Source organism: Enhydra lutris, unplaced genomic scaffold (assembly GCF_002288905.1).
Source record: "Enhydra lutris kenyoni isolate GAN:26980312 unplaced genomic scaffold, ASM228890v2 scaffoldscaffold42, whole genome shotgun sequence".
Classification (NCBI taxonomy): Eukaryota; Metazoa; Chordata; class Mammalia; order Carnivora; family Mustelidae; genus Enhydra; species Enhydra lutris.
Window position 1 is genome coordinate 3,260,167 of NW_019154126.1, and position 26,534 is coordinate 3,286,700.

The 26,534-nt window shown below is 33.5% G+C and overlaps 1 protein-coding gene across 1 annotated transcript in view; it reads left to right on the forward strand.

Annotated features, from left to right (window-relative positions):
- Window positions 1–26,534, forward strand: part of LOC111155601 (DnaJ heat shock protein family (Hsp40) member C1) — a 224,017-nt gene that overhangs the window by 43,501 nt on the left and 153,982 nt on the right. The window contains exons 2-3 of the mRNA XM_022515864.1: window positions 22,684–22,785; window positions 23,282–23,328. Coding sequence (XP_022371572.1) covers window positions 22,684–22,785; window positions 23,282–23,328 — 149 coding nt within the window. The remainder of the gene's footprint in view (window positions 1–22,683; window positions 22,786–23,281; window positions 23,329–26,534) is intronic.

Below are 26,534 nucleotides of genomic sequence, written 5' to 3' on the forward strand. Positions count from 1 at the left end.
TAATTAATGAATGTATATGTAATTTTTATAGCAAAGGTTTTGTTTTTTTTTTTACCTTTTTTAAAAAAGATTTTATTTGAGAGAGAGAGAGAGAGCACACGAATATGAGTGGGGGCGGGGCAGAGGAAGAGGAAGAAGCAGATACCCCGCTGAACAGGGAGCCTGACACAGTGCTCCATCCCAGGACCCCAAGATCCTGCATAACCTGAGCCAAAGGCAGCTGCTTAACTGGCTGAGCCACCCAGGTGCCCCTCAATTTACTTTATAATGTAAATCCTTTGCTAACACTCTTAAATAAAGTAGCCCTGATTTATGAACAAATTTATTTGCATCCAAATACAGGTGTGATGGTCTGTAAAAGTTGTATATGTATCTCCAGATTCATTGATACTTAAAAAAAATTAGTTGATATCTAAAGAAACTTCACTGTAAATTAGGAGCTTATTAATGAAGGTGAAATAAAGTCATGACATGTGACACAAAGTATATATAAAGGCTGTAGAGTGGATTATGTGTTATATGATTATGTGATTATAATATGTATGTCTGTAAGATACATTTGTGACATTGATAATGAAATAATTATTGATAAGAAATAATAATGAACACTAGCAACAGCATAGAAAATTTGCAACTTCCTTATTCATCTGTTCTATAAAATGTCAGCTAGATAGTCTTATTTTTTTAATATTTTGATGGTACCTTAAATCTGTTCTAAGTCCTCCTCTAACATATTACTTGAACTGTAGCATAAAAATAAATAAGTAAATTCATGTAACTGAAGATGACCTGTGAACAGAAAATTTTAATATATATGTGTTAGACTGTTGTATTATGAAAATCCATAATATTTTATGATTTAAATTTTCATCCCAGACCTAATACATAGACTGGTTTAACAAAATATTGAAATATTTAATTTGTGTTTTAAGTATTTATCTTTAATCTTATGCTAGATATTTGAACTGATAATAGATTTTTTAAATGTTTTTTAATTCTTTCATTTCCTTTTGTTTTTGATACTCAGTTTATTGGGAATGTATTTTGCATGTAAAATAAATTTCTAAGTTTACTTTACATGCCATCTATTTTAGGATAAGAAATACGTCTATTTTTAAAACTTTCATAGACTTATAGTCATGTTTGTTAATATTTCCTCAATTTTGAAAATACAATTAAAATACAATTAAAATAAAAATACATTTTTATATATTGAATGGACACGTAAGTATGTAAAGAAACTAATGGAATAATTAGGGTCATTTCATAATGTTTATTTTCTGACAGGCTAGCCTAAGTACTGCATTTAAAAATAAATTTTATCCTAATGGGTATGATATTTTGATATGAAAAGCTGCAACTTAAACCTTTTTATGCTAAGAAAATTTTAATATGTCAAAGTTTATAAATTAATTTGAGTAATTAATCAGTTATAATTATTCAAATACTTCATATCATTAGATAAAATGATATAGCTCCAGAATAGTAATTTAAACACATAAGGAAACTTAAATTAGCTAGTAAATTTAAGAATATGGAGTCCTTGTGTATAAATGTTAACTTCTGTTTTTTGTTCATGGGCTTAAGAATTTGGGGGTGTATTTAAATTTGGATATCCTTTTATTTAACATAGACCTTGTAGCCAAATTTCTTTAATTAATATGTATTTTTTAGAGAGTTTGCTTGGTATGCATTTTTTGCAATTGGAATAGTCATGATTGTTAAAAAACTTTAGAGGGTTAAAAAAAGTTTTCATCAAAATTCCTGACTTTCTGATCATGGGTACTTTTCTTTGTATATACTAGTTTCTCTTTCTGATTTGTTATATCAGATGATTATTTCATATTTATGATCATCTTGACGTTTTAGAAGAAGAGTGTTTTGTATCAATATAATTTATCATTTATCTTTAAAAAATTAGTTTGGTTTGACTTAAAGATTTTTGTATCAAATTATCTTAATAAAGTTCCCTGTAAAACCATGTGGCCTCATAGAACTGGATGTTCCACTTAACAAAGTAAGCCTAAGTTATTCAGATGAAGATCTGTGAATGTAATTAATTATGTTCATTCATAGTTTTGTTAGCTTATCGATTAACTTGTTTTCCAAATAATGTTGTTTTACTCCATAATGATATCCAAAGGTTTGTTTTGTTTTGTTTTGTTTTAATTAAAAGAACAAATTTTAAGATAGAGCTACTCTGGGTTGGAATGGAAGTGTGTGTTTGGCTTTTGAAGACTACTTTGATTTATTAGATATTGCTAATGTCGTGGTTCAAGGAAATGGGATTAATAAAAATAGTATTTACCCGTTTTTATATCCTTACCAACTTGAGGTTTTTAATGTTTACGTCCATAACTGAACATTTAAAGTTCTGCATATTTACTGCTTTTCAAGAATATCAGACAGCATTGCACATAGTAATTGTGGGAACAAAATAAATGGCAAAATACTGACAGTAAGAAGCACTGATAACGTCAAAACGATCTCCAAATCAGTACTGATGGACTCAACATGGAAAATTTCTAATTCCAGGCAGCTTGTGTTTGGTGACCTTTAGTGCACATTAGGAATTAGTCTAAGTTCAAAAGAAATTTAGGACAAGTTAAGAGTACCTCTTCTTTAAAATGCATGTCACTTGGGACGCCTGGGTGGCTCAGTTTGTCCAGTGTCTGCCTTCCACTCAGATCACGATCCCAGAGTCCTGGGATCGAGTCTCACATCCGGCTCCCTGCCCAGCAGAGAGTCTGCTTCTCCCTCTCACTCTGCCTGCTGCTTCCCCTGCTTGTACTTTCTCTCTGGCAAATGAATAGATAAAATCTTTAAAAGAAAAAAAAAATGCTTGCCACTTACCTTAGCGTCATTCTCCACTCCTTCTCAGTTGGAGACTTTCTAGGAAATTGATGTTACTAAAACATACTTAATTAATCTGGAAGAATATCTCAAAGAAATTTTTATCTGTCCCAGTGAGGATCAGACTCCACAAGTACACTGCAGGCAATGCATTTTTAAACCTTTTGCTCACCTTAAGTAGTTGAAAGTTTTAAAATTGGGATGTATGTTAAGAGTTTTCCTTTCTGTCTTTTCTGTTTATTGCTTAAAAACAAAACAAAAACAAACAGAAATAAGTAAGAAAAGTGAAATAATCCTAACCAGTTTAAGAATGAAGTTTCAAATTTTTCCCCTGATGTTATGCATGTATTAGAACTAGGAATAGATTGTTGAAATAATTTCTGGATTTGCATATAGTTTTTTTTTCTCTACTTTTAACTGGTTTGATAAATGATTTAAAATCATTTCCAGATTCACAAGGATTATATCCTATTCTGTTTTGAAGTATCCATGTTTCAGAAAAAGATTGCTTTCTAACACCAAACTCGGTTACTCAGTCCTTTAAACCTTCGGGGCTACCTTGGTAATTAGGAGAGTTAAGGAGAAACGTTCTATGGAATAATACATAACATGTTTTTAATCTGGTTGTGTGTTTGTGTGTGATTTTGCCTGATAACCAATGTTTAGAACTAGGTTGATTTTATGGTTTTGCTTAAGTAGTGTTCATTGCAATACCTTTTTTTCTAATTTGTTCTTTTTTCCTAAGAATCAGTATAAACTGAATTCTTCAATCGTATAAATACCTCTAGCATCCATTTGTTCTTACTTTGCTTCTCAGATCACACCAAATTCGCAAAGTCTTCTCTGTCTACATACCACTGAGGCACTTCTTCCTTTTCTTTCACAATCATTTTTTACTTCAGCTACTGCCATAATCTCCCAACCCATTCAGGCCATGTGCTAATTCTTAGAAATATAGATGAAATAGAATTTAGAATTTAATAATCTATATTTGCTTTCTTTTGTAATCTCCGCAAAAGGACAGTTAAAAATTATTACAAATAATTCAATGAAAATTTGATCTACAAGTAAAGTGTTGACAAATATACTAAAGTAAAATACTTCAGAACTTTTTTCCAAGATAAGAAGTATCATACACATCCCAGAATATAATGATCATGAAATAATCTATAAGAAGCTATCGCATAATAAAATGCCCATGAGGAAACAAGAGTCTGAAAATTCTTAGCTTCAGGAGCTGCTAAAATGTACAGAAAAAATACATAGTATCAAAGTCTCTAACACCGATTTTCTTTTATTAATTGCCAATTTACTTCTTAAATCATAGAAATTAGAACTGTCCTGCTGTAGGGAAAAAAAATTATTGCAAATCTTCTCTCTGGTTTTATAGTCCTAAAGGTAACCACAGGGCAAAGAGGAAAAATAAATTGGGCCTTTATCATTTCACATAGTTTTATCTCTTGGAAGGCTGCAAGTGAGGTTTCTTTCCTTTTTTTGTTTATTGACGATAAAGGAAATGGGGGAAGACCACATGATGCTCTGGAATGAAGTTGGTTGGTGGAAAGTTTTTGTTTAATTTGCATATGATTTTTTTTTTTTTTTGTCTTTTTGGGTTTCTTTTTCTTTTCTTTTTTTTTTGGAAGAGAAGTTGCTTAAATGTGGAGGTTATATATTTTATTTTCTATTGGATTGTTGGTATTTCTGTAAGGAGCTCATTTGGTGAGTCTGATTTAGCAAAGTAGTTTAAAAGTTTAAAACCTTAATACAGTTCTCTGAAGTAAAATTTTTACTGAAATTCACAAATTCACATATTAAGAAAAATGCAAAAATCATAAGTATTTAGTTGGATGAATTTTCACAACCAAATCCATTGGCGTAATGACCAAGGTTAAGAAATATAATGTTACCAGCACTTTAGAATACCCACACTTGTGCTCCCTCTCAATCATTGTCCTTCAAAAGACAGTCATTATCCTGCTGTGTAACACCATAAATTAGTTTTATCTTTTAAAAAAAGTATATACCCAGACTCATATAGACTGGTTGCTTGACTTCTTTTGCTCGACATGCTCATGAAATTCATCCATGTTGTATAGAACAGAAGTTCCCTTGTGTTCATTGCTGTCTTTGTATTTCCATTGTATGAATATACCCAATTTATTTATCCATTCTACTGGGTTTTTGTTTTGTTTTCTTTTTGTTGTTTTTTTTAAGATTTTATTTATTTGACAGAGAGAGATCACAGGTGGGCAGAGAGGCAGGCAGAGAGAGAGAGGGAAGCAGGCTCCCCACTGAGTAGAGAGCCTGATGTGGGGCTTGATCCCAGGACCATGAGATCATGACTGAGCCGAAGGCAGAGGCTTAACCCACTGAGCCATCCAGGCGCCCCTATCCATCCTACTGCTGATGGGTATTTAGTTTGTTTCCAGTTGGGAGCTGTTATGAACATTCTTGTACATGTCTTTTGGTAAGCATATGTTTGCATTTCTGTTGGATATGTACCTAGGAATGAAGTTGCTCAGTCATTGGATATGTGTATATGCAGCTCTAGTAGACACTGGCAAAGTTTTCAAATGGTTTTACTAGTTTTATACTCCCTCTGTGGTACAGTTGCTCCATATTTTTGTGAACACTTGGTATTATCTTTTTTTTTAAATGTAAGTCTTGGGGCACCTGGGTGGCTCAGTGGGTTAAAGCCTCTGCCTTCAGCTCAGTCATGATCCCAGGGTCCTGGGATCGAGCCCAGTATCGGGCTCTCTGCTCAGCAGGGAGCCTGCTTCCTCCTCTCTCTCTGCCTGCTTCTCTGCCTACTTGTGATCTCTGTCTGTCAAATAAATAAATAAAAATAAATAAATAAAAAATTAAGTCTTGTTAAAATTTTCATGTTACAAAGATTAAAAAATTATCTTTTTCATTTTGGTAGGTATGTATTCTGGCAGATATGAAGTGGTATCTCACTGTGGCTTTAATTTGCTTTTCACCAGTGATGAATTAAATAGAATACTTTTTCATATGTTTGTTGGCCATTTGGATATAAAATATACAGATTATAAAGTATATCTATTTTTTTTAAAGATTTTATTTATTTATTTGACAGACAGAGATCATAAGTAGGCAAGAGAGGCAGGCAGGGAGAGAGAGGAGGAAGCAGGCTCTCCGAGGAGCAGAGAGCCCGATGTGGGGCTCAATCCCAGGACCCTGGGATCATGACCTGAGCAGAAAGCAGAGGCTTTAACCCACTGAGCCACCCAGGCACCCAGTATATCTATTTCTATGTAATATTCTTACATAAGGAGAAAAGCTGGGAATTAGAACTTCCTGATCATTTTCTTCAGTGATTGTCTAGTTTAATTTTGATTTTTCACATGTCAACTTCTAAAACTAATTATCAGTTCTTTTGCATACAACTAGAAATATGAAGAAACACTAATGTAGGAAAAAGGGTTAAGTTAAAAGGTCAACTTATCACTATATACTTCAGATCTCCTTTTACAGAACAGCTAGACAAAATCTACAGACTATTACTAGTTCTGTCTCCCCCTCTCTACCTGTCCATTTTTTTCTCTTTGTATGACTTTCCTACTACCTCTGATGAAGAGTTGAAAACTAAAAGAACTCTTTTACCACCAGCTCTTTTACACTCATTCCTGTTAATTCAAGCAAAGAATTCCATTCCCAACTTTTATTAGCAATGGCATTTATATATCATCAATATTTATAACATTTACATTCAGTTGCTTTCAGCTGTCCATGACCCACCTACAGGCTTAATTCTACAACTGTCCTCTCTTTTTTGCTGTTGAGATGTCTCTGCTTTGAAGGCCAGTTTTTCTCCCATAATTTGAATTTTATCCCCCTCTCTGCCCCCACCTTCTCTGAAGCATATCAATAATCCTGTATTGACCTATGTTTAAATTCTTCTCTCAACTGGATCCTTCTCAACAGTATAAAAAGGAAAGAAAACTTACCTCAATCCCACATCTTTAATTTTTAGCAGTCAAGTTTCTTGAATTTCTTCATTTCCTCACTTCACACTCTCCTTATCCCACTCTGCTTTGGCATCTGTACCGAAACAATAGCCAAGGTCACCAGTGATCTTCATAATAGCAAATCCAGTCAATATATTTCAGTGTTCGTTTTATGTAGCAGTAGCAGTATTGATACTGCTGACCATTCTATTATCCTTAAAATAAAACTACACTTTTCTGATTTTCTAACTACTTCCGGATCTCTGCCATTAATTATTTACATTTTTTATATTCACTTAAGGCTTTCATATCTTACCACACCATACTTTCTTCTTTAATGTTATTCATGGTTTGATTTTTCTTCATGTCCCAACTAAATTTATAAATCTAGCACAAACTACTTTGAGCTCCAGACTACATATCCAGATGCTTAATTGACCACTCGACTTTAGTTTCAAAGGCACCTCCTGCTTGGCAAACTCATGGTTTTCTCTGCCCTTCCAATCCTCTTCCAGTATTCCTTACTTCTACTAACAGTACCAGTATCCTTACTTGTACAAGTCTGATACCTACAAGTCATCTATCATTTATGCCCTTAATCTCAACCTAATTTATCAACGGAAGTTCTTCTAATATTTCTTAGATTCTTCCTTCTCTTTCCCCACAAGTTACCCAAGTTAATAAGCTCATTGCCTGTCTCCTGTAACTCTTACTTAAACCTTACCCTGATTGCTTATCGTTAGGAATCACTAGGATCAAGAAACTTCCATGACCAGTTAGCCATTGCAACTTCTGCCAGCTCCAGAACTACACCAACCTCACTCAAAGAAGTGTCCAACATTCACAAAGCTGGTGGTTGGATAATAGGACTTTAACTGATACTATCACAGAAAAACTTTTGACCTTGTTTGCCAGCAAAAGTGCTCTTTACCTCATTTCTGGATTCTATTATCAGAGGGCATCTGCTGGCCAAACCCAACTCACTTCTAGTTTTTTACTTCCTATCTTCTGTGATAAGAGAACGTGTTCTAGAAATGCATTGTCAAACACCGTTAGCGGGATAGCCACATGTGGCTATGTAAATGCCATCTTGTCTCTGAAAGGGAATAAATGTAAAACAGCATTTGCATTAGGTGAACAAGAGATCTTAAATGTTCCCTGTGTCATATCTAGAACATGTCTGGGCTGATCTTTCAGATGAAATCATTCAGCCCTACTATTAAAAAGTAGATAGAGACAGAGGAAAGGAAGGTAAAAGTTGATTGATATGTGACCATTTTCAAGATACAGAAACTGAGGTTTCAAGTGACTGCTGAGGCACCTTCTGGTACATTTTATTCTTCTTTCCAAAGAACTACCTTTTTGCCTTTTTTGTTTCACTACTTTCAGCTTTTATAATTATTCCTATTTTCTTTTGTGTATTTTGTTAATTTTTCTACTTTCTTAGGGTGAGCACTTGGTTGATTCATTTTCAGTTTGTCCTGTTTATAATGGCATTTAAAAAAATAATAATAGCATTTATGGTTGCATATATTTCCCTTTAGGGCTTTAGCTCTCTGAGAGGTTTTGATTTTGCATATTTTCCTTTGTATTACTTTCTAAGCAAAATGTATGTAATTTCAACTCTTAATTCTGCTTTCATAAATCTTTTTTTAAAAAATCTGTCAGTGGCTGAGGGGCTTTTTGTTATTTTTGACTCTGATAGTTATTTGAATTTTATTTTAAAATGTGAGCTGTAAAATCTCCACTTTTTAGAATTAAAGCTTTCTTCGTGACCAAATTCATTACTGATTTTTTAATGATCTCTGACCTTAGACTTCGGTAGGTTTTTATAATGTTTATATGTGAACATATGTATGTTCACATATATATGTGAAAAAGAAGCATCTTTAAGGTTTTTTTAATTCAAATTCCTTATAACTGTGCTTAGTTTTTATTTACTTATGTCAAATTCTATAAAAGGCATATGAAAGTCCTTAACCATAATTGTTTTTATGAAGTTCTTATATTTAGGAATTTTTGCTGTTGTGGGTTATATGCCTTTTGTCATTACCTATTACCACTCTTTGTGGTGAATTTTGACTTTAGATCCCCATTTTTCTGATAGCAATGTCAACGCTCTTTACTTTTGTTTACTTTTGTCTTTGTTCATCTCTTTGTTTTTGCTCTTTTGGGTTTTGTTTTTAACCCAGTTTGGTGATAATTCGTATTTTGATAAGTGAACTGAATATATTTTTATATTTACTGAGAAATTACTGCATTTGATTTTATTCTTATTTTGTCTATAGTATTTATGATACTTTCTTGTTGTCTTTTACTTGCTGTTGTTGGCTTAGCAAAATTTCTTTTTCTGTTAATTTGGAAATTTTTAGTGGCTACCTTCTCATCTTTAAAAATGGTAATAAAATCTCTATTTCTCTAATGGATCATAATCAAATAGTAACTTTTGCTTCACTACTTATCCTTCTTTCCCTCTATACTCTTCCTTTTTTTTTTTTTAATTCTTGGCTGTTATTAGATTGTCTCTTATGGCATATCTCTTTGGTTTCAAGAACACTAAATACATGTAATAACCAATTATAATAGATTTAACTGAATATTGCATGATTTATTGCTTACCATTGTGATTTGGGGGGATTTTATTATGAATATTTAAAAACATACACAAAAGTAGAGAGAATAATTTAATCTCCCATATACCTTCACTGAAATTTAATAGTTAACCAACATTTGCCACATTATCCTTTTTTTTCCCTGAAGTACTTAAAAATAAATATCAGAGAGTATGACATGTTATGCACCTTTTAGATAAAGGCATTTTCTTAAATAATTATGATATAATTATCTACCCAATAAAATTAATAATAATTCCTTAGTAGCCCCTGGAATGTAGTTCTTATTTGGGTATTCCCAGTTTTTTCAAAATGCCTTCTTATCTTAGTTTTTTTGAATCAGAGACCAAACAGGGTCCACATATTACATTTGATTGTTCTGTCTCTTAAATCTCTTTAATATTGAACTGTCCTTCCTACTTTTCCACCTCCCATTGACTTGTTAATAAGACCTCCCTTTCACGAGGAATTAGTTGCCAAATGTAGTCTAAGATAACTAATCTGGTTACCAGACATGATGATTTTGTTTTGTGTATAGTTGACCTGGTGTTCCTGCCAAGTCAGTCCCCCCAGTAATTAGATATCAGAAGCAGATGTTTCTTGAAGCTACTCTCTTTTTTTATCCACATTCTGGAGAGTGCTTACTTTTTTAATCTTGTGGGGAGAGCAGAGGTGTGTCCAACTTAAATAAACATGTCATTAATCCAAATTTATTTAGATACAAGTTAAAAATGAGGGGGCAGAATTCCTTTTTTACTGTACTAGAAATTATCTGATTTGCCAACAAATCATTTTTACTGATCTTGACTCTCAAAGAATAATAAGGTAAATGTTCTATATGAGCATTAATAACCGGGAATTTTATACAGGAAACCTATCATTGGTTCCTGTGTATAGTTTAATGCTAAGAAAAGTCTATTAAAACTATCATCTTATATAAATTTCAATGGATTTCTCGAAAGGCAATTGACTTTAATTATGATTTATAACAGAAGAACTCAAAGCTTCCCCCTGCTTCTTTTGTAGATTAGCCATGGAAGCCCAGACTTAATATTTATAATGAAGAAAACTACTTTATTCTATGTTATTTATTTTTGCCATGGAAGACATTATTTATTTTTAAATTTTCAAGTTATTTTGAATTTTATATGCACCTGTTATAAAATCCCATGGTCCTGAGATACGATGAATACATATATTAATATGAAGAGGTTAAGGTTCCTGCCTTATCCTCCCAGTCCACTGACCAGAGACAGCTTCTTTTCAAAGTCTTTATTATTTAGTTCTTCTAGTGGTACATGCATTTATGTCTAGGCATATAGTTTTTGTTTGATGGCTTTTGGGGGAAATAGAGGGGGTGAGTAGACTCCGTTGACTGATAAATTTAAATGCAAAGCCAGAATAAAGAGGGCAAAGTTGGGGTGCCTGGGCGGCTCAGTGGGTTAAAGCCTCTGCCTTCGGCTCCGGTCATGATCCCAGAGATCTGGGATCCAGCCCCGCATCGGGCTCTCTGCTCAGCAGGGAGCCTGCTTCCCTTCCTCTCTCTGCCTGCCTCTCTGCCTACTTATGATCTCTGTCTGTCAAATAAATAAATAAAATCTTTAAAAAAAAAAAAGAGGGCAAAGTTAAGAGATTATTTAGTTTGAGCTTTAATCAGTAATAGCAAATGCAAAAATGACTGAGTCAGAAAGATTACATGGAATTACTAACTTTGAGGCAGTTGATCTTATGTTGTAACATTACACAAATTAAGATTCACGGATGTCAACCAGAGTTTGAAGTTCCTCAGTTTTGTGCCTAACTATATAGTTTGGGTAACTGTAGTCTTTTCTCCTTGCTGAATCTGATAGTTAAATATATGTTCTCTTGTATTGAATATCCCTGAGTCTTTCCAAGAGATAAGAAAGTTTTATTAAGAAGAATTTATTTTGGGGGCACCTGAATGGTTCATTTGGTTAAGTGTCCGATTCCTGATTTCAGCTTAGGTCATGATGGGCCTGGGTGGCTCCGTTGGTTAAGCGTCTGCTTTTGGCTCAGGTCATGATCCCACGGTCCTGGAATTGAGCCCCACATCAGGCTCCCTGCACAGCAAGAGAGCCTGCTTCTCCTTCTCTCTCTGCCTGTCCCTACCCCTACTTGTGCTCTCTCTCTTGCTCTCTCTCTGTCAAATGAATAAATAAAATCTTTAAAAAATTAATGAGTCAATCAATCAGAGATCAACAAACTACAGTCCATGGCCCAAAGCCAGCCATACCTGTTTTTGAAAATGAAATTTTATTGGAACCCCACCACACCCATTTTTTTATGGATTGTCTATAACTGCTTTCTCACTACAGTGGTAGTGTTGAATAGTTGCAACTATTTTAATCTTGTGGGGAGAGACTCTTCAGCCTGTAACGCCTCAAATATTTACTATCTGACTTTTATGTAAAAAGTTTGCCAAAAATAAAAAAAAACTTTGCCAACTTTTATAGAAAGTAAAATAAGAAATCTCTCTTAGGTTACCTAAGGAAGAGATTTCAGTGCTCTTTGCAAAACTTTTATGAGGATAGAGGTTGTGTTTTGTTTACCACTATATCCTCAGTGCTTGCACATAGTGGGTACTCAATAAATGTCATAGCAATAAATAAAAAATCTCCAATCCATTTTACTCTCCTCAACCACAAATCCACGAGAAAGAAAGAAAGAGAGAGAGAGAAGGAGGGAGGAAAGGAAGGATGGATGGACAGACGGACGGATGGAAGGAAGAAAGAAGAAAATCCAAATAGACTTCAAGTCAAATTTGCCAAGCATAAAAATGAAGGAGAAATAGTGACTTTTTAGCCCACATGTTATAATAATAATTTTCATTTACTCATAACTACTACCACACACTATAATAAGCATGTCATTCATATGCATCTTATTTCAACATCACAACTATGTTTTAGGTGTTATAGCATTATCATCCCCATTTTACAGATGAAGAATTGATATTAGAGAAAGCAGGTAACTTGTCCAAAATCACATAGCTAGCAAATGACTTAGCTATGTTCAAACCCATCTTTGTCATAAACATTATAATAAGTGGAAAGGGACTAATAACTCTAATATGATCTAGAATATAAGTAATATTTCTCTGAGATCTGTCCCAATTTCACAGCTCGCCTTTTTTTTTTTTTTTAAAGATCTTATTTATTTTTGGTGCTCCATCCCAGAACCTTGGGATCATGACCTGAGCCAAAGGCAGAGGCTTAACCAACTGAGCCACCCAGGCACCTCCCCCCCAGTCTAACAGCTAGCCTTTCCGGTCAATACATAAGTAAATTAGGTGAGAACTTTTTCTTTTACATTAGCATATCTCTCTCTAGAAGAGTGGTTCATAGGGAGCAACCCATATATTTTACACATCTCTGGGTTGAGCTGTATCAGATCATTAGTAATCCTGCTTTTCAGATTCCCAGAAATAGCTGACTCCATTTTGAGGTATATAGCATATCTTACGGTAGAAGATAACCAAGGCGTGACCATAGGATATGCATAAAATAATCTTTAAAAGGGATAGCGTAGTAATTGAGATAAAATTTCTTGCAGGAAATTTTTGCCATGCTACCTGTGTAACATTGGGCAGATTACTCAGCCTCAGTTTGAGTCCCAGTGTCCTCATTAAAACAGAGATAATAGTTATACTTCTCACAAAAGGCTGTAGGAATCAAGGCAATTAATAATATATATGGTGGCTAGAATAGTGCCTAGTACATAGCATGCAGTTCTTTCAATTTTTAGCAATTGCTAAAAGAAATGAATGCATTCTTTAATTTTTTAGAAATAAAATTCATGAAACATAAAATTCACCATTTTAAAGTATATAATTCAGTGATTTCCAGGCTATTTACAGTGTTGTACAGTCATCATTTTCCAGAACATTTTCATCACCCCAACAGAAACTCTGTGTCCATTAAGCAGTCACTCCCTCATTTCTCCTCCCCAGTCTGTGGGAACTACTAATTTGTGTTTTCTCAGTAGACTTGTATATAAAGTACAAATGTACAGTTAAAATGGAATCCTGTAATATATGGCTTTTTTGTCCAGCTCTTCCCATTTAGCATAGTTTTCTCAAGGTTTATTTGTGTTGTGGCATATTTCAGTACCTTATTCCTTTTTATGCCTGAATTATATTCATTGTACGTATAGACCTATACACGTTTTGTCTATCCATGCATAATTCGTGGACATTTCGGTTGTTTTCACTTTTTGACTATTGCTGCTATGAACATTTTTGTACTAGTTTTTGACTAAACACCTATTTTCATTCTTTTCAATAAATGTCTAAGAGTGTAATTCTATGTTTATTTTTTTAAGGAACCACCGAACATGTGATCAGTGTTTTTAAGTTTTAAGTTTTGATGATGTGTAGTTCTCTATTTTATCTTTTGTTTCCTATTCTTTTGATGTCATAGCTGAGTCCATTGTAAAATCCAAGGTCATATAAATTTACCTCTATGTTTTCTTCTAAGAGTCTTATCATTTTAGCTCTTACATTGAGGACTTTGATTCATTTCCAGCTTATTTGTGTTTGTAGTGTGAGGTAAGAGTCCAACTTCAGTCTTTTGCATGTGGATATCCAGTTGTCTCAACATCATTTGTTGAAAAAACTATTCTCTCCCTATTGAATGTTCTTGGCATCCTTGTTGAAAATCAGCTGACCATAGATGGATAAGTTTATTTCTGGACTCTGAATTCTTATATTGAGCTATACATCTATCCTTATGCCTTGACTACACAATCTTAATGACTGCAACTTTATAGGAGATTTTGAAATCAAGACTTGTGTGTTCTCTAGTTTTGTTACTTGTTTTCAAGGTGTTGTAGCTATTCTGGATCTCTGGCATTTCCCTATGAATTTTAGGATAAGCATATACATTTCTGCAAAATGCCAGGTAGGATTTTCATAGGGATTGCATTGAATCTGTAGATCAACTTGGAAAGTATTGCCATCTTAACAATATTAAGCCTTCCCATCCATAAAATGGATATCTCTCATTTTTTTAGAACTTTCATTTCCTTCAGCAATGTTTTATAACTCACAGTGTAAAAATGTAACATTTTTGTTAAACTTATTCCTAAGTATTTTCTTCTTCTCGATGCTATCGTAAAAGATTTGCCTTAATTCCATTTTCAGATTTTCTTATTGCTAGTGTATGGAAATACACCTGATTTTTATATGTTGAATTTATTTATTAGCTCTGATACTTGTTCTGTGATGTTTTAGGATTTTCTTTTCTTTTTTTTTTTTTTAAAGAGTTTATTTTTAAGTAACATCTACACCCAATATGGGGCTTAAACTCACAACCCCGAGATCAAGAGTTGTTTGCTCTTTCAACTGAGCCAGCCAGGTGCCCCGTGCTTTAGGATTTTCTTTGTATAGAATCATGTCATCTGTGAATGGAGATGGTATTAATTCTTCCATTCCAATTTAGATGTCTTTTATTTCTTTTTCTTTTTCTATTTTCTATTTCTTTTTCTTGAGATGATTATGTGATTTTTGTCCTTAATTTTGTTGATTTGTATATAATATTAATTTTCATACACTGACCAACCCTTGCATTCATGATATATAATCCTTTTTATATTCTGGTGAATTTGAATTACCAAAAGTTTTTTGAGGAATTCTGTATCAATATTCATAAGGGATATTGGTCTATAGTTTTCTTTTTTTGTGGTATTTGTCTGGCTTTTGGTATCAGAATGAGTTAGGAAGCATTCCTTCCTCTAAATTTTGGAAGAGTTTGTAGAGAACTAGTGATTTAACTGTTTACTTGATTTCACTAGTTAAGTCATAAAATTTAAAGGTTTGGGCCTTTTCTTTGTTAGATGTTGAGGTTTTTTTGGATTTGGGTTTTTTTAATTGATCAATTTTTTTTAAAAAAAGATTTTATTTATTTATTTGACAGAGAGAGACACAGCAAGAGAGGGAACAGAAGCAGGGAGAGTGGAAGAAGGAGAAGCAGGCTTCTAGCTGAGGAGGAAGCCCAGGCAGGGCTCCATCCCAGGAACTTGGGATTGTGACCTGAGCCAAAGGCAGACACTTAATGACTGAGCCACCCAGGCGCCCCCTAATTGATCAATTTCTTTACTGTTCTAGTTTATCCAGTTTTTCTGTTTCTTCATAAGTCAGTTTTTGTGTTTCTAGGAATTTGTCTATTCATTTGAGTTTTCTAATTGTTTGGCAAACAATTATGCATAATATTTTCTTATTATTGTTTTTATTTCTGTAAGATTGATATCCCCACTTTTATTCCTGATTTTAGCAACTTGAAACACCTGTCTCACTTTCATTGTAGTATAGGTTTATCAGTTTTGTTGACATTTTCAGAGAACCAGCTTTTGGTTTTGTGGAGTCTCTCTGTTGTTCTGTTCTCATTTCCTTTATCTCTGCTCTAATCTTTATTCATTTCTGATATTTGCTTTGGGTTTACTTTATTATTCTTTTTCTTGTTTCCTTAAGGTGGAAGGTTAGGTTGAGATTTTTTTTGTCATCAGTTGTAGTTGTAAAATTCCTTCTGACCACTGATTTTGCTGCATCCTAAGTTTTGGTATGTTGTATTTTTGTTTTCATTTATATCAATACTTTCTAATTTTTACAGTGATTTCTTTTTTACTTTATATAAAATTGAATGTCATAATTTAATTTAGTTCTTGCTTGATCCTTAGTCATGTTGTTAGAAAAATCATTATAATTATTTACATTAATGAATTAAAACCTCACAGAATGCATAAATCCAAAAGGAAATGATATGATCCTGAAATTTAGTGACCTTTCTTGGTTCAGTCTTAATCTAAACATCACTGGGAAAAAAATTCTCCAGAGTTTTTCAGTTTTATTCTTCAGGAGCACAGTTTTCTGGCTTATTACTATGTTCTTTTAACATGTACAACAGTTATCTTAGAGGGATATAACATAATAGCACTTTTCATTCATATCTAGGTATTTTCTAATTTATTTTTTATTTTTTGACTCATTGGTTGTGCTCATGAGTGTGTTATTTCCACATATTTGTGAATTTTTCAAATTTCCTTCATTATTGATTTCTAATGTCATTCCATTGTGGTTGGAGATTATGATTTCAGTATTTTAAAATTTGTTTCAGCTTACATTGTGTCCTAAAATTTGGCCTATTCTAGGGAATGTTCCATGTATATTCTGGTGTTGTTGGGTGGAATGTACTATGGATATCTGTTAGGTTTGTCCAGTTGGTTTATATTGTTGTTCACGTCTTCTGTTCACTTGCTAATGTTCTACAGAATTTCTCTAGGCATTATTGAAACTGAGGTGCTGAAATTTCCAATATTACTATACACATATTATAAGATTACTATACAAATGACCTATTTTTCCCTTTAATTCTGTTAAGTGTTCACTTTATTTTGGGGCTCTGTTGGTAGGTGCATATATGTTTATAATTATTATATCTTGATGCATTCACCTTTTTGTCATTAATGTTTTTTGTCTCTTGTAACAATTTGTGTTTTAAGGTCCATTTTGCTTGGTATTAGTATAGCTATCCCAGCTCTCTTTTGGTTACTGTTTGCATTTAGTATTATTTTCCACCTACACACTTTCAATCACTTTGGTTATAAAATGAGTTTCTTGTAGATACCATATAGTTGGAGCATGTTTGTTTATAATCCATTTTGCTAGTTTCTGTCTTTTATTTGGAGAGTTTAATCCATTTTTTAAAGATCTTATTTATTCATTTGAGAGAGAAATCATGTGCGCATGAGTGGGGTAGAGGCAGAGGAGGAGAGAGAGGGACAAGTTAGCCTCTCCATTGAGCCTGGAGCCCAGTGCAGGGCCCAATCTCACCATCCTGAGATCATGACCTAGGAGTAATCAAGAGTTGGCCGCTTAACCTACTGAGCCACCCAAGTGCCCCAATCCATTTTTTAAAATAATTGCTGATAAGGAAATACTTATTTTTGCCATTTTGCTGTTTGTCTTCTATTTGTTTTATATCTTCTCTTTACCTCATTTATCCCTTACTGCCTATTTTTGTGTTAGATCTGTTTTTCTACTGTACCATTTAATCCACTTCTTGTTTCTTTTACTATAGATCTTTATTTTCTTTGTGGTTGCCATGGGGATTTCAATTAACAATTTATAGCAATCTAATTTGAATTAATACCTATTTAGTTTAAATCATATAAAATATTTGGCTCCTAGAAAGCCTGTTCCTGTTTCTTATGTAGTTATTATCATAGATTACATCTTTATGCATGTATGCCATAGACATTGATTTTTATTATTGTTTTATTTGACATAGATTTATAATTATTGCTTTAGTAGTTGTCCTTTAAATTGTATAGAAAAAAATTGAATTACTAACCAAAAATACACAAATGTTGACTTTTGTTATTTATCCATATATTATCTTTACCAGTGTTTATTTCTTCATATAGATTTGAGTTACTGTCTAGTATTTTTTTCCTTTCAGCCAAAGAACTCCCTGCAGCATTTCTTCTAGAGCAAATCTACTAGCTATGAATCCTCAGTTTTTGTTTAATTGTGATATCTTAATTTCTCTTTCATTTTTGGGATAATTTTGCTAGATATATAATTCATAGATAAAGGTTTTTCTTGGCACTTTAAATATGTCATTCCCCTACCCTCTGGACTCCATGGTTTCTGATGATAAATTAGCTATTAATAATATTGAGAATCCCTTGTATGTAATGAGTTACTTCTCTTGCTGCTTTCAGGATTCTCTCTCTTGGTCTTTGACTTTCAACAATTTGATTATTATGTTTTGAGGTATGGCTCTCTTTGAAGTGATCCTACTTGGGATTGTTGAGATTCTTGGATGCATATATTTATATCTTTCATCAAAATTTGGCTGTCCTCATGCATTTTTTTCTTCAAATATTTTTCTTTCTCCCTCTTTCTCTCTTCTCCCTCTGGTACTTTCATTTTGTGTAGGATGGAACTCTTTATGGTGTTGCACAGGTCTCTTGGGTGCTGTTCATCTTTTTTCATTCTTTCTGTTCCTCATATTGGGTAATCTCAATTTGACCTATCTTCAAGTTCATATATTCTTTCTTCTGCTCAGCTCTGCTTTTGAGCCCCTCTAGTGAATTTTTATTTTCAGTTATTTTATTTTTCAAGTCCAGAATTTCTTTTTGGTTCCTTTTCAAAATTTCTGTCTCTGTTGATATTCTCAGTGTGGTGAGACATGACTCTTGTATTTTAGTTCTTTGTGTGTGCTCTTGAGCATATTTTAAATAGTTGACTTAAAGTCCTTGTCCAGTAAGTTCAATGTTTGAGCTTCCTCAAGGACAATTTCTATTAATTTCTCTTTCCCCCATACTTTCTTGTTTCTTTGCATGTTTCATAATTTTTAATGAATACTAGACATTTTGAGTACATCATTTAATCAGGTTCTCCCACCCTACCAGGCGTTCTTTTGTTTGGTTTTTGTTTGGTTGGTTGGTTATGTTTATTTGTTTGTTTGTTTTGGGTTTTGCTGCTTGTGGTTTTATTTGTCTAGTGACATTTTTAAATTAATTTTGTAGTGTATATTCTTTATTGTGTGTAGCCACTGACATCTCTGTTTGAATTGCTTAGTGGTCAGCTAATGATTCAACAGATTTCCTTAAAGGCTTGGACCCGGGGGGTTGGGGGGGGCTTAGTCTTTGCCAGTGGGTTATATGTATATATTGGGGCATGGTTTCACCACTCAACTAGGTTTACAACTCTCTCTCAGCTTTCACTTTCTGCTGTGTCCAATCTAAAGATCAGTCAGAAATGAGAATTTAGGACCTTTGCAGGTCTTTCTGAGTACATCCTCAGAAAGGATGTACTCTACCTTGAGCATGCACATGGTCTTCTAGTTTCCAAGGAATATATGGGAGCTTTTCAAAGCCCATATTCCCCAGAGCATCTTACTAGTCTTTCCTCCCAAGCTTTTTGATGTTTCTATTGTATGACCCAACTGCTACCCCTTGCCTCATTTTGGCACTAGCTAATAAATTTACCTTTAAGTGTTTTCAACAAATGTCCTAGATAATTAATTACCTCTCTTACTTGGGAGAGTACTGAGTTTGGTAAAATAAAAGTAAGCTCTTTACACAGTCCATCAGGGAACAAACAGACCGAAACAAACAACCACAGTTAAGAACCAAGTCTGTTTTGCTTCCTTCTGCACTAGGAACCCACACAGAGAACTCAGATTGGTATTTTCAAGACTCTAACTGAGAATTAGCTGTCTTTTTCCTGATTAAGTAGTTGCCTGGTTTGAGTAGTTTGCATAGTTCAGTTTGGGTTGATTCTGACTATTTTTGCTACGTTATTTGCTGTTTCTGTGAAGGGACAGGTCCTTGGAGTTTGCCACTCTATTTTTGCTGACATCCACTGCATTTAATTTTGACAAACATATTACTTTCATAGTTGGGGTTTTTTGGGGGGGGGGGACTGACTTTTGTTGTTGTTTGTTTCTTTAGAATAACCATATGTATCTTCTTTACACGGGTCATCCAAATACTAGGGTAATTCACGTCCAGGTTGCCAAGGAACTGTCACATTTAGAAGGAAAAGAATTCTGGCAATTGAACCCTGTAGATCTGATCTCAATAGTGTTAAAGATAAGTTCACCCAGGACTTTGAACAATTTGATTATTATGTTTTGAGGTATGGCTCTCTTTGAAGTGAGCCCTATCAAAAAATTTTCTTCACATGCTCGAGAGATAAAAAGCTCATCTAGTGATTATGGGAGGTAAATGTTCTAATATGCAATGTTAAAAAAGTTAACACACATCAGGGTCTTTACCTTTACCTTTAAAATTACAGTTGAACATTCACATTGTAGTTATGTGGATGTTTTCCATATGGTTTATCAGATAGTTATGAATGTAACAATTATTCTCACTGCCTTCCCAAAGCTGTAGCCTCTTGTGAAATGACTCAGTCCAAACCTACTAGCTGGATCTACCGAGCTGATGTAGGAGTCTCTGGTTCTGATAAAACACTTTTGGGGTTTGAGTTCTATTTTCATCTGTTTACCAATAGCATGAACTTGAGCAAGTTACTTAACCTCTCTCTGTCTCACTTATCTTATCAGAAAATGGGCCTAATAACAACTATAGTTACTTCATAGCTTTGTTATAAGGAAATAAGATTCTTAGAATAATTTATTAAAATTAAATACATAAGCTAGTTCCAAGTGAAGCTTATCTAGAGCATGGCTTTTAGGTAGGGAAATCCTCAGGTTTTTCTGTTCTGTCCACTTAGGGTGGAGCTAATTGGTGAAATAACTGTACTGGGCACGTTCTCAAGAGGAAAAAGTCAGGCAATACCTGTGTGTAGGCCGAGGTACTCATTCTTTAGTTAGGAGAGAATCATCTGTACCTACAGCTGGGTGCAAAACAAAAACATGAGGTTGGGGAACAGCATCCTAATGTGTAATGATCTAGGAGACCAGGAGGATGGGCCAAGATAGTGGGAGATAAAGCTAAAAAGATTGGAAAAGACAGATGATGAAGGCACTTGGGAGTTACTGAAGGGTTTGAAATAGGAGAGCCATCTGGCTACATTCATATTTAGAGCACATATTGTGGCAGAAAAATGGAGAATTAGCATCAGCATGGCAAGACTGGAAGGAGGGGACTATAAGTTATTTTTATTTTTAAGTAAGTCATAGGTGTTCCATAATGAGCATGCATTGATTTTGTAACATGATAAAACACTTAAGCTTTATTTTATAAGAAATCTACCTTGGGAATTTTTCTATGATATAGTCCTAATTTAATAAATTCCAAAATTCAAGTCCCAGTTAGAGAACAGTTATTAATTTGACACTTGACCTCTTTGCTCAACAAAATCTCCATCACCAATTTTCAGTAAATAATCATCCTTTTCTACTGCATGTTACCTATTAAAAATTTGGAACACATCAATTCTATTTAGCAAATTAGAATGAAAATTTTGACTGTATTATCTTCAAAAGTTACTCTGCTAACTTTGTATCTTCTCAGTCCTCTGTAAGGCCCAAAAATATTCACACCTAAGTTGAGATTTTTAACAAGAGTGACACCCTGGAGCAGTAAGCCCCAGAAAATTGATAATGAAAATAATGGTTCATAAAGGAAAGCTTGACAGACAGATTATAGTCTCACTTTACTTCTCTCCAGCTCTATTTCTTTAACAACTATTTAGTCCCAGGGACAAAGATTTTTGTTTTGTTTTGGTTTGGTTTGGTTTGGTTTGGTTTTTTAGGCATTTGAACTTTTTCAAGTAAAGTAGTTTTAGGAGTTAATAAATTTTCAGCTATAAAACAAAATACAATTTAATAAACAATTTTGCTATCATTTTGTACCACTATGAATATGCTAGTTATTGGAATAATTTTTAAACTCAGCGGAGATAAAGTTTTAAACCCAGTTTTACATCGTGTTCTTTTTTTATCGTTATGTCTTTTATGCTGGCCATGTAAAACCATGTTTTCTGCGTTTATCTATACACACTGGATTATATAGAATGTAATTTTAACATCCACTTAATCTAACATATTCCTACTGAATTATTGTGACTTTTTAAATATGTTTGTACTATATTAATAATAGTGGGCAAATTTATTACTAGCAGCTAGACCATGGAAACTGGACACCATTGAAAACACCCTTGGAAGTACTAAAAAAAATTAAGTACAATACATACAACTACTTCTAATTACAGTTATTTTGGAAAAATACAAATGTAACTGCCTTCAAATAGGCATACTTTTGACATGGGAAATTGAGATTCCATAGGTTGTGGCTCGATGGTAAATTCAATATAAATAACAATGAAGAAACCACATACGGTAAGCGTGGGATTCAGAAATTGGCTTTAAGATTCTCAAATAAATAAAGATCTTCTTTGAAGGCACATGGATGTATTAATTTTTAATTTGTTTCTTTTTGATCTCTTAATTACTGAAAAAGATTTATTGGTTAATTTTAGGAAGGCAAGTGTTTGAAAAGTTTTGCCAAACACTGTCTTCTTTAAATGACTGTATGGTAATGAAAAGTTAAGAGGAGAGCCAAATTAGATTGAATAATTGTTCAGTCATGTGGGTCAGGCTAGTTGCATAGCCTTGTTGTTAGACTGATTGCTCAAATTACATTGCCTGGGGTCCTGCACTTGGTTGGCTGTCTTCTCAGATCTTAACAAGGTTCTGGGAATTTCTTTTTCTGACAACGTTTGCTTTGTGTTTTTCCCCTCCCCCTACCACCTCCAGGATGCTTCATCTGCAGACATTAGAAAAGCATATCGTAAGCTTTCACTGACTTTGCATCCAGACAAGAATAAAGATGAAAATGCAGAAACTCAGTTTAGACAAGTAAGTGAAGTGTGCTGTTATTATATATATTTTATAACAAATTTATAAATAAATATTTTCTAATAAAAATAGTAACTTATATGTAAAATAATTCTGTTTGAAAATGGGGTTGTAGTTTAGAAATAGAATGCCATGTTCACTCAATTTTTTACAAAATATCACCATCATTTTTTATATTAGAGTCTCTGAATTCTTGGAGGGTCATAATTGTCATAATTTTCTTGTCTAAATTACAGCTTTTGCTTTTTAAAAGCACATTTTAACATAATTATTACTTTTGCATCTTTCACAAAGATGTATTTTGGTATCAAACATTTTTTAACCTCTTAAGGTTCTACTAAAAATAGAAAATGTTACGTATAACTAAGATTATATCTGTTCATCGTATATATGAGCACATAGGGTTTTCTGCTTGTGCATTATAGTGTGTTCACCTTCCTAAGTGATTTCTTATAGCTGAGAGTATTTTTATTTTAAAGTAATGCTTTTATTTTAGTTGGTGGCCATTTATGAAGTTTTAAAGGATGATGAACGAAGGCAGAGGTGAGTGTTCATTTCTGCTTTTGAATTAAGATGTTACAGTTTGATGTCTTAGTTTGTAAAGGAAGGAAATGTCTTACTAGACATTTATTATAAGTTAGTATTTTATTTTTGTTTCTTCCTATGTTTAGAGCAGAGTTAATTTCTATTGAAAATATTCACTAGGTTGATTCAGTACTTGTACACTTCAGGATCGTGAGCCATAATGTTACCAAGTCATAGCTCCATTAGATATGATTTAACATGCGTGTCTATGCCATGGGACTTACAGATACCACTTGACTTCAAACAAATACACAGTCATTTTTGATATATCAGTAATAGCTCCTAATTGTGCTTGGTGGTCTTCCCCCTCCCCCCATTCCTTAAATGTTTTGGAATTAGGCTGTTAGTGATACTCATGTTATCACAATTTCTTGATGTTTTCTCACTCTCAAAATAAATCTGTTATTTGTGAGTAAGAGAACAGACTTTTATAAGTCTGTAGAAAATAGGTGTGGAAGAAAAGTGCTCATTTCTCTTTCCTTTTTTTTTTTTTTTTTTTGCCTCCTTCCCTTCCCTTTCTCTGCTCTGGTGATTCTGCATTTAAGTTAAACTGCGGAGGGAAGACAGCCCCTTCACTTCGAGACTTCTCTGTGGCCCTTTCAGAAGAGTCGTAATAAATTTATACATAGTTTATAGTGCCAGTGACTTAAGAGGAGATTGCAGAAAGGCCCCTTTCCTTTGCTCCTTCAGAATGTGTGGAATGTGTTGACACTATTGCATTAGGCTTCCAAGTTTCTTAAGTCAGACCCACTGTAAGTGTATTGCGGGGGGCAGCATATTTTGCATCATGCCTCAGAACACAGGTGCACATACACACACTTGAAGCAGAAATTTCACAAAACAATAGTGTGTGATACAGGCTGATATTTTCTATTCCAGGCTAGTGAGACTAATCTTTTCTTTTAAAAAAAAATTCTTTGAATGTATTATCTAGAATTATTCTATATCCTAAAATGTTAGCTACTACTCTTGCTTCTCATCTTAACTCTTTAATTTGAATGCCTCAGTTTGTCAGATTGCAAAGCAAGGACTCAAGATATTCTCTGTAAGTGTTCTTGCTTTATAACAAGGGCTGGCATTGGTCCAGATACCATAGCAGACATTCCTCTGGTTTGAGATAATCCATAGTGTTGAAAGAGTCCTAGAAGTGTGTTGAAAGAAGTGTTGGTCATTCTGTGCATATTTTCTAGTTGCTTTCTCTCCCTGAGCCCCTAGTTTTATTTCACACATCAAGAATGTGTCTGTAAAGATAGCTTTATTTAGTCTCCCTCTGTCTTTGGCATCAGATTTTGTCTTTTTGTTTGTTGTTACCCTAAAAGTCAGTAAACTTTGTAACAATTTCTTTCAGTTCCTGAAAAATCATTTATATCTTTACAGAACAAATGACTTCTTCTGTATAAAATGTTTCTTCATTGACATAGATGCATCTAACATTTTCTTTTTGGTATTCGTTCCCTTTGCAATGTTTTTATGGTGTTAGTAGAAAAACATGAATCTGACAGTTATACAAACAGCTGTAGTATTTATACCCCTTGAGGCACAAGTAACTCTTTGGTAACTGGTTTTCCTTGAGGCAAAAATCTTAACTAATCAAGCTGAGAATCACTTCTCTAAAGCTTGCGCCTGAGGCCAGGTGACCTGTGTGTATTTAAACATATAGGAGAAATGCATGTCTCCAGACAATTACCTAATGTTTCTAATTCCTTTAGGAAGAAGAACCCAGCAGTCATTTTTATCTTCTAAAGGAATATTGTCTTATGCTGGTATTAAAAAATGCTCTTTGGTATCACAATTATTTATTATAAATATTCATTAAATAAGTACTTTTAAATGTGTAACCTCCCAGGAATTTGCAGTTTGGAAAATTGTCATTTATGTTTCTTTATTTATTTCCCTTATGAGTAATTGTGTTTTCACTGAAATCAAGTGCATTCTTTAATTTCAGTAGGAAAGAGAATAGCAATGAAGTAGATAAAATAAACTAGATAACCTTTTTTTTTTAAGGAAAAGCAAATTTTATTTTTAAACTGCTTTACTTAGGTATAATTTGCATACATAGAAGTCACCTATTTTAAGTGTTCAAGTCAATGATTTTTAATAAATTTACAGAGTTGTGCAGACACTACAACCCAGTTTTAGAACATTTCCATCACCTCCAAACATTCCCTGAAGCCTGTTTGCAGGCAATCTCCACTCTACTCTCAGACCCAAGTAATCACTGATCTCCTTTCTGTGTTTATAAATTTCTTTTCTGGGCATCTCCTATTAATGAAATCATGTAATGTGTACTCTTTTGCATCTGGCCTCTTTCTGTGACACTCTTTTTGGGGCACATCTACATTGTAGCATATACCAGTAGATAATTCTTTTTTATTGCTGCGTAATATTCCATATCGTATACAACTTTTGTTTATCTATTCACCAAGTGATAGACATTTAGGTTGTTTCCACTTTGGGGCTACGATGAGCAATGCTGCTATGAATACTCACGTTTAAGTTTTTGTATGAACAGATTTTTTTTCTTGATTTCTCTTGAATAGATTCCTAGGAGTGAGATTGTGAATAAATTTCTAAGCCTTTTTTCTCCTCCCCAAAACATAGACTATAGTATGCAACTAACAAGTTTGTGTGGCTAGTATAAGGAAGGCATAATAGCCTTTTCTCAACTCCTAGGTACTCGTTTAATTTGGGGAATAGCAGCTCAGCTATAGTCTGACATAAATTTCTGTGCAAGTGCCGTGAACGTTAGCTGAAAAAGTACCAAGTAGATACTAGTCATTACATATATACACTAGATCGTCCTTTAGTAATATTAGTATATTACTTTTATTTAAAATCTATTATAAATTTTTAACCAGTATTATTTCGCTAACCCAGTTGTGCAACTTTAAAATTTGGGGAGGATTTTTGGTCTATTTTAAGGTACTTTATTTGTAAAAGTTGAATTTTTTTTTTTTAGTTTACTAAATAAAATCATGTTTTGCTTACAGATTCAGCAAAAAGTGTAGTTATCTCAGCCTCAATATGCTAAACATTTACAAATCCGTTACCTCATTATTCTAAATTTGATTATAGATGTGTCTGAAGAAAAATAAACACTAAGAGTAAGAAATCTTAGTACCTTCTCTAATTAGAAGATGTAAGATACCTGTTATATGGAATAG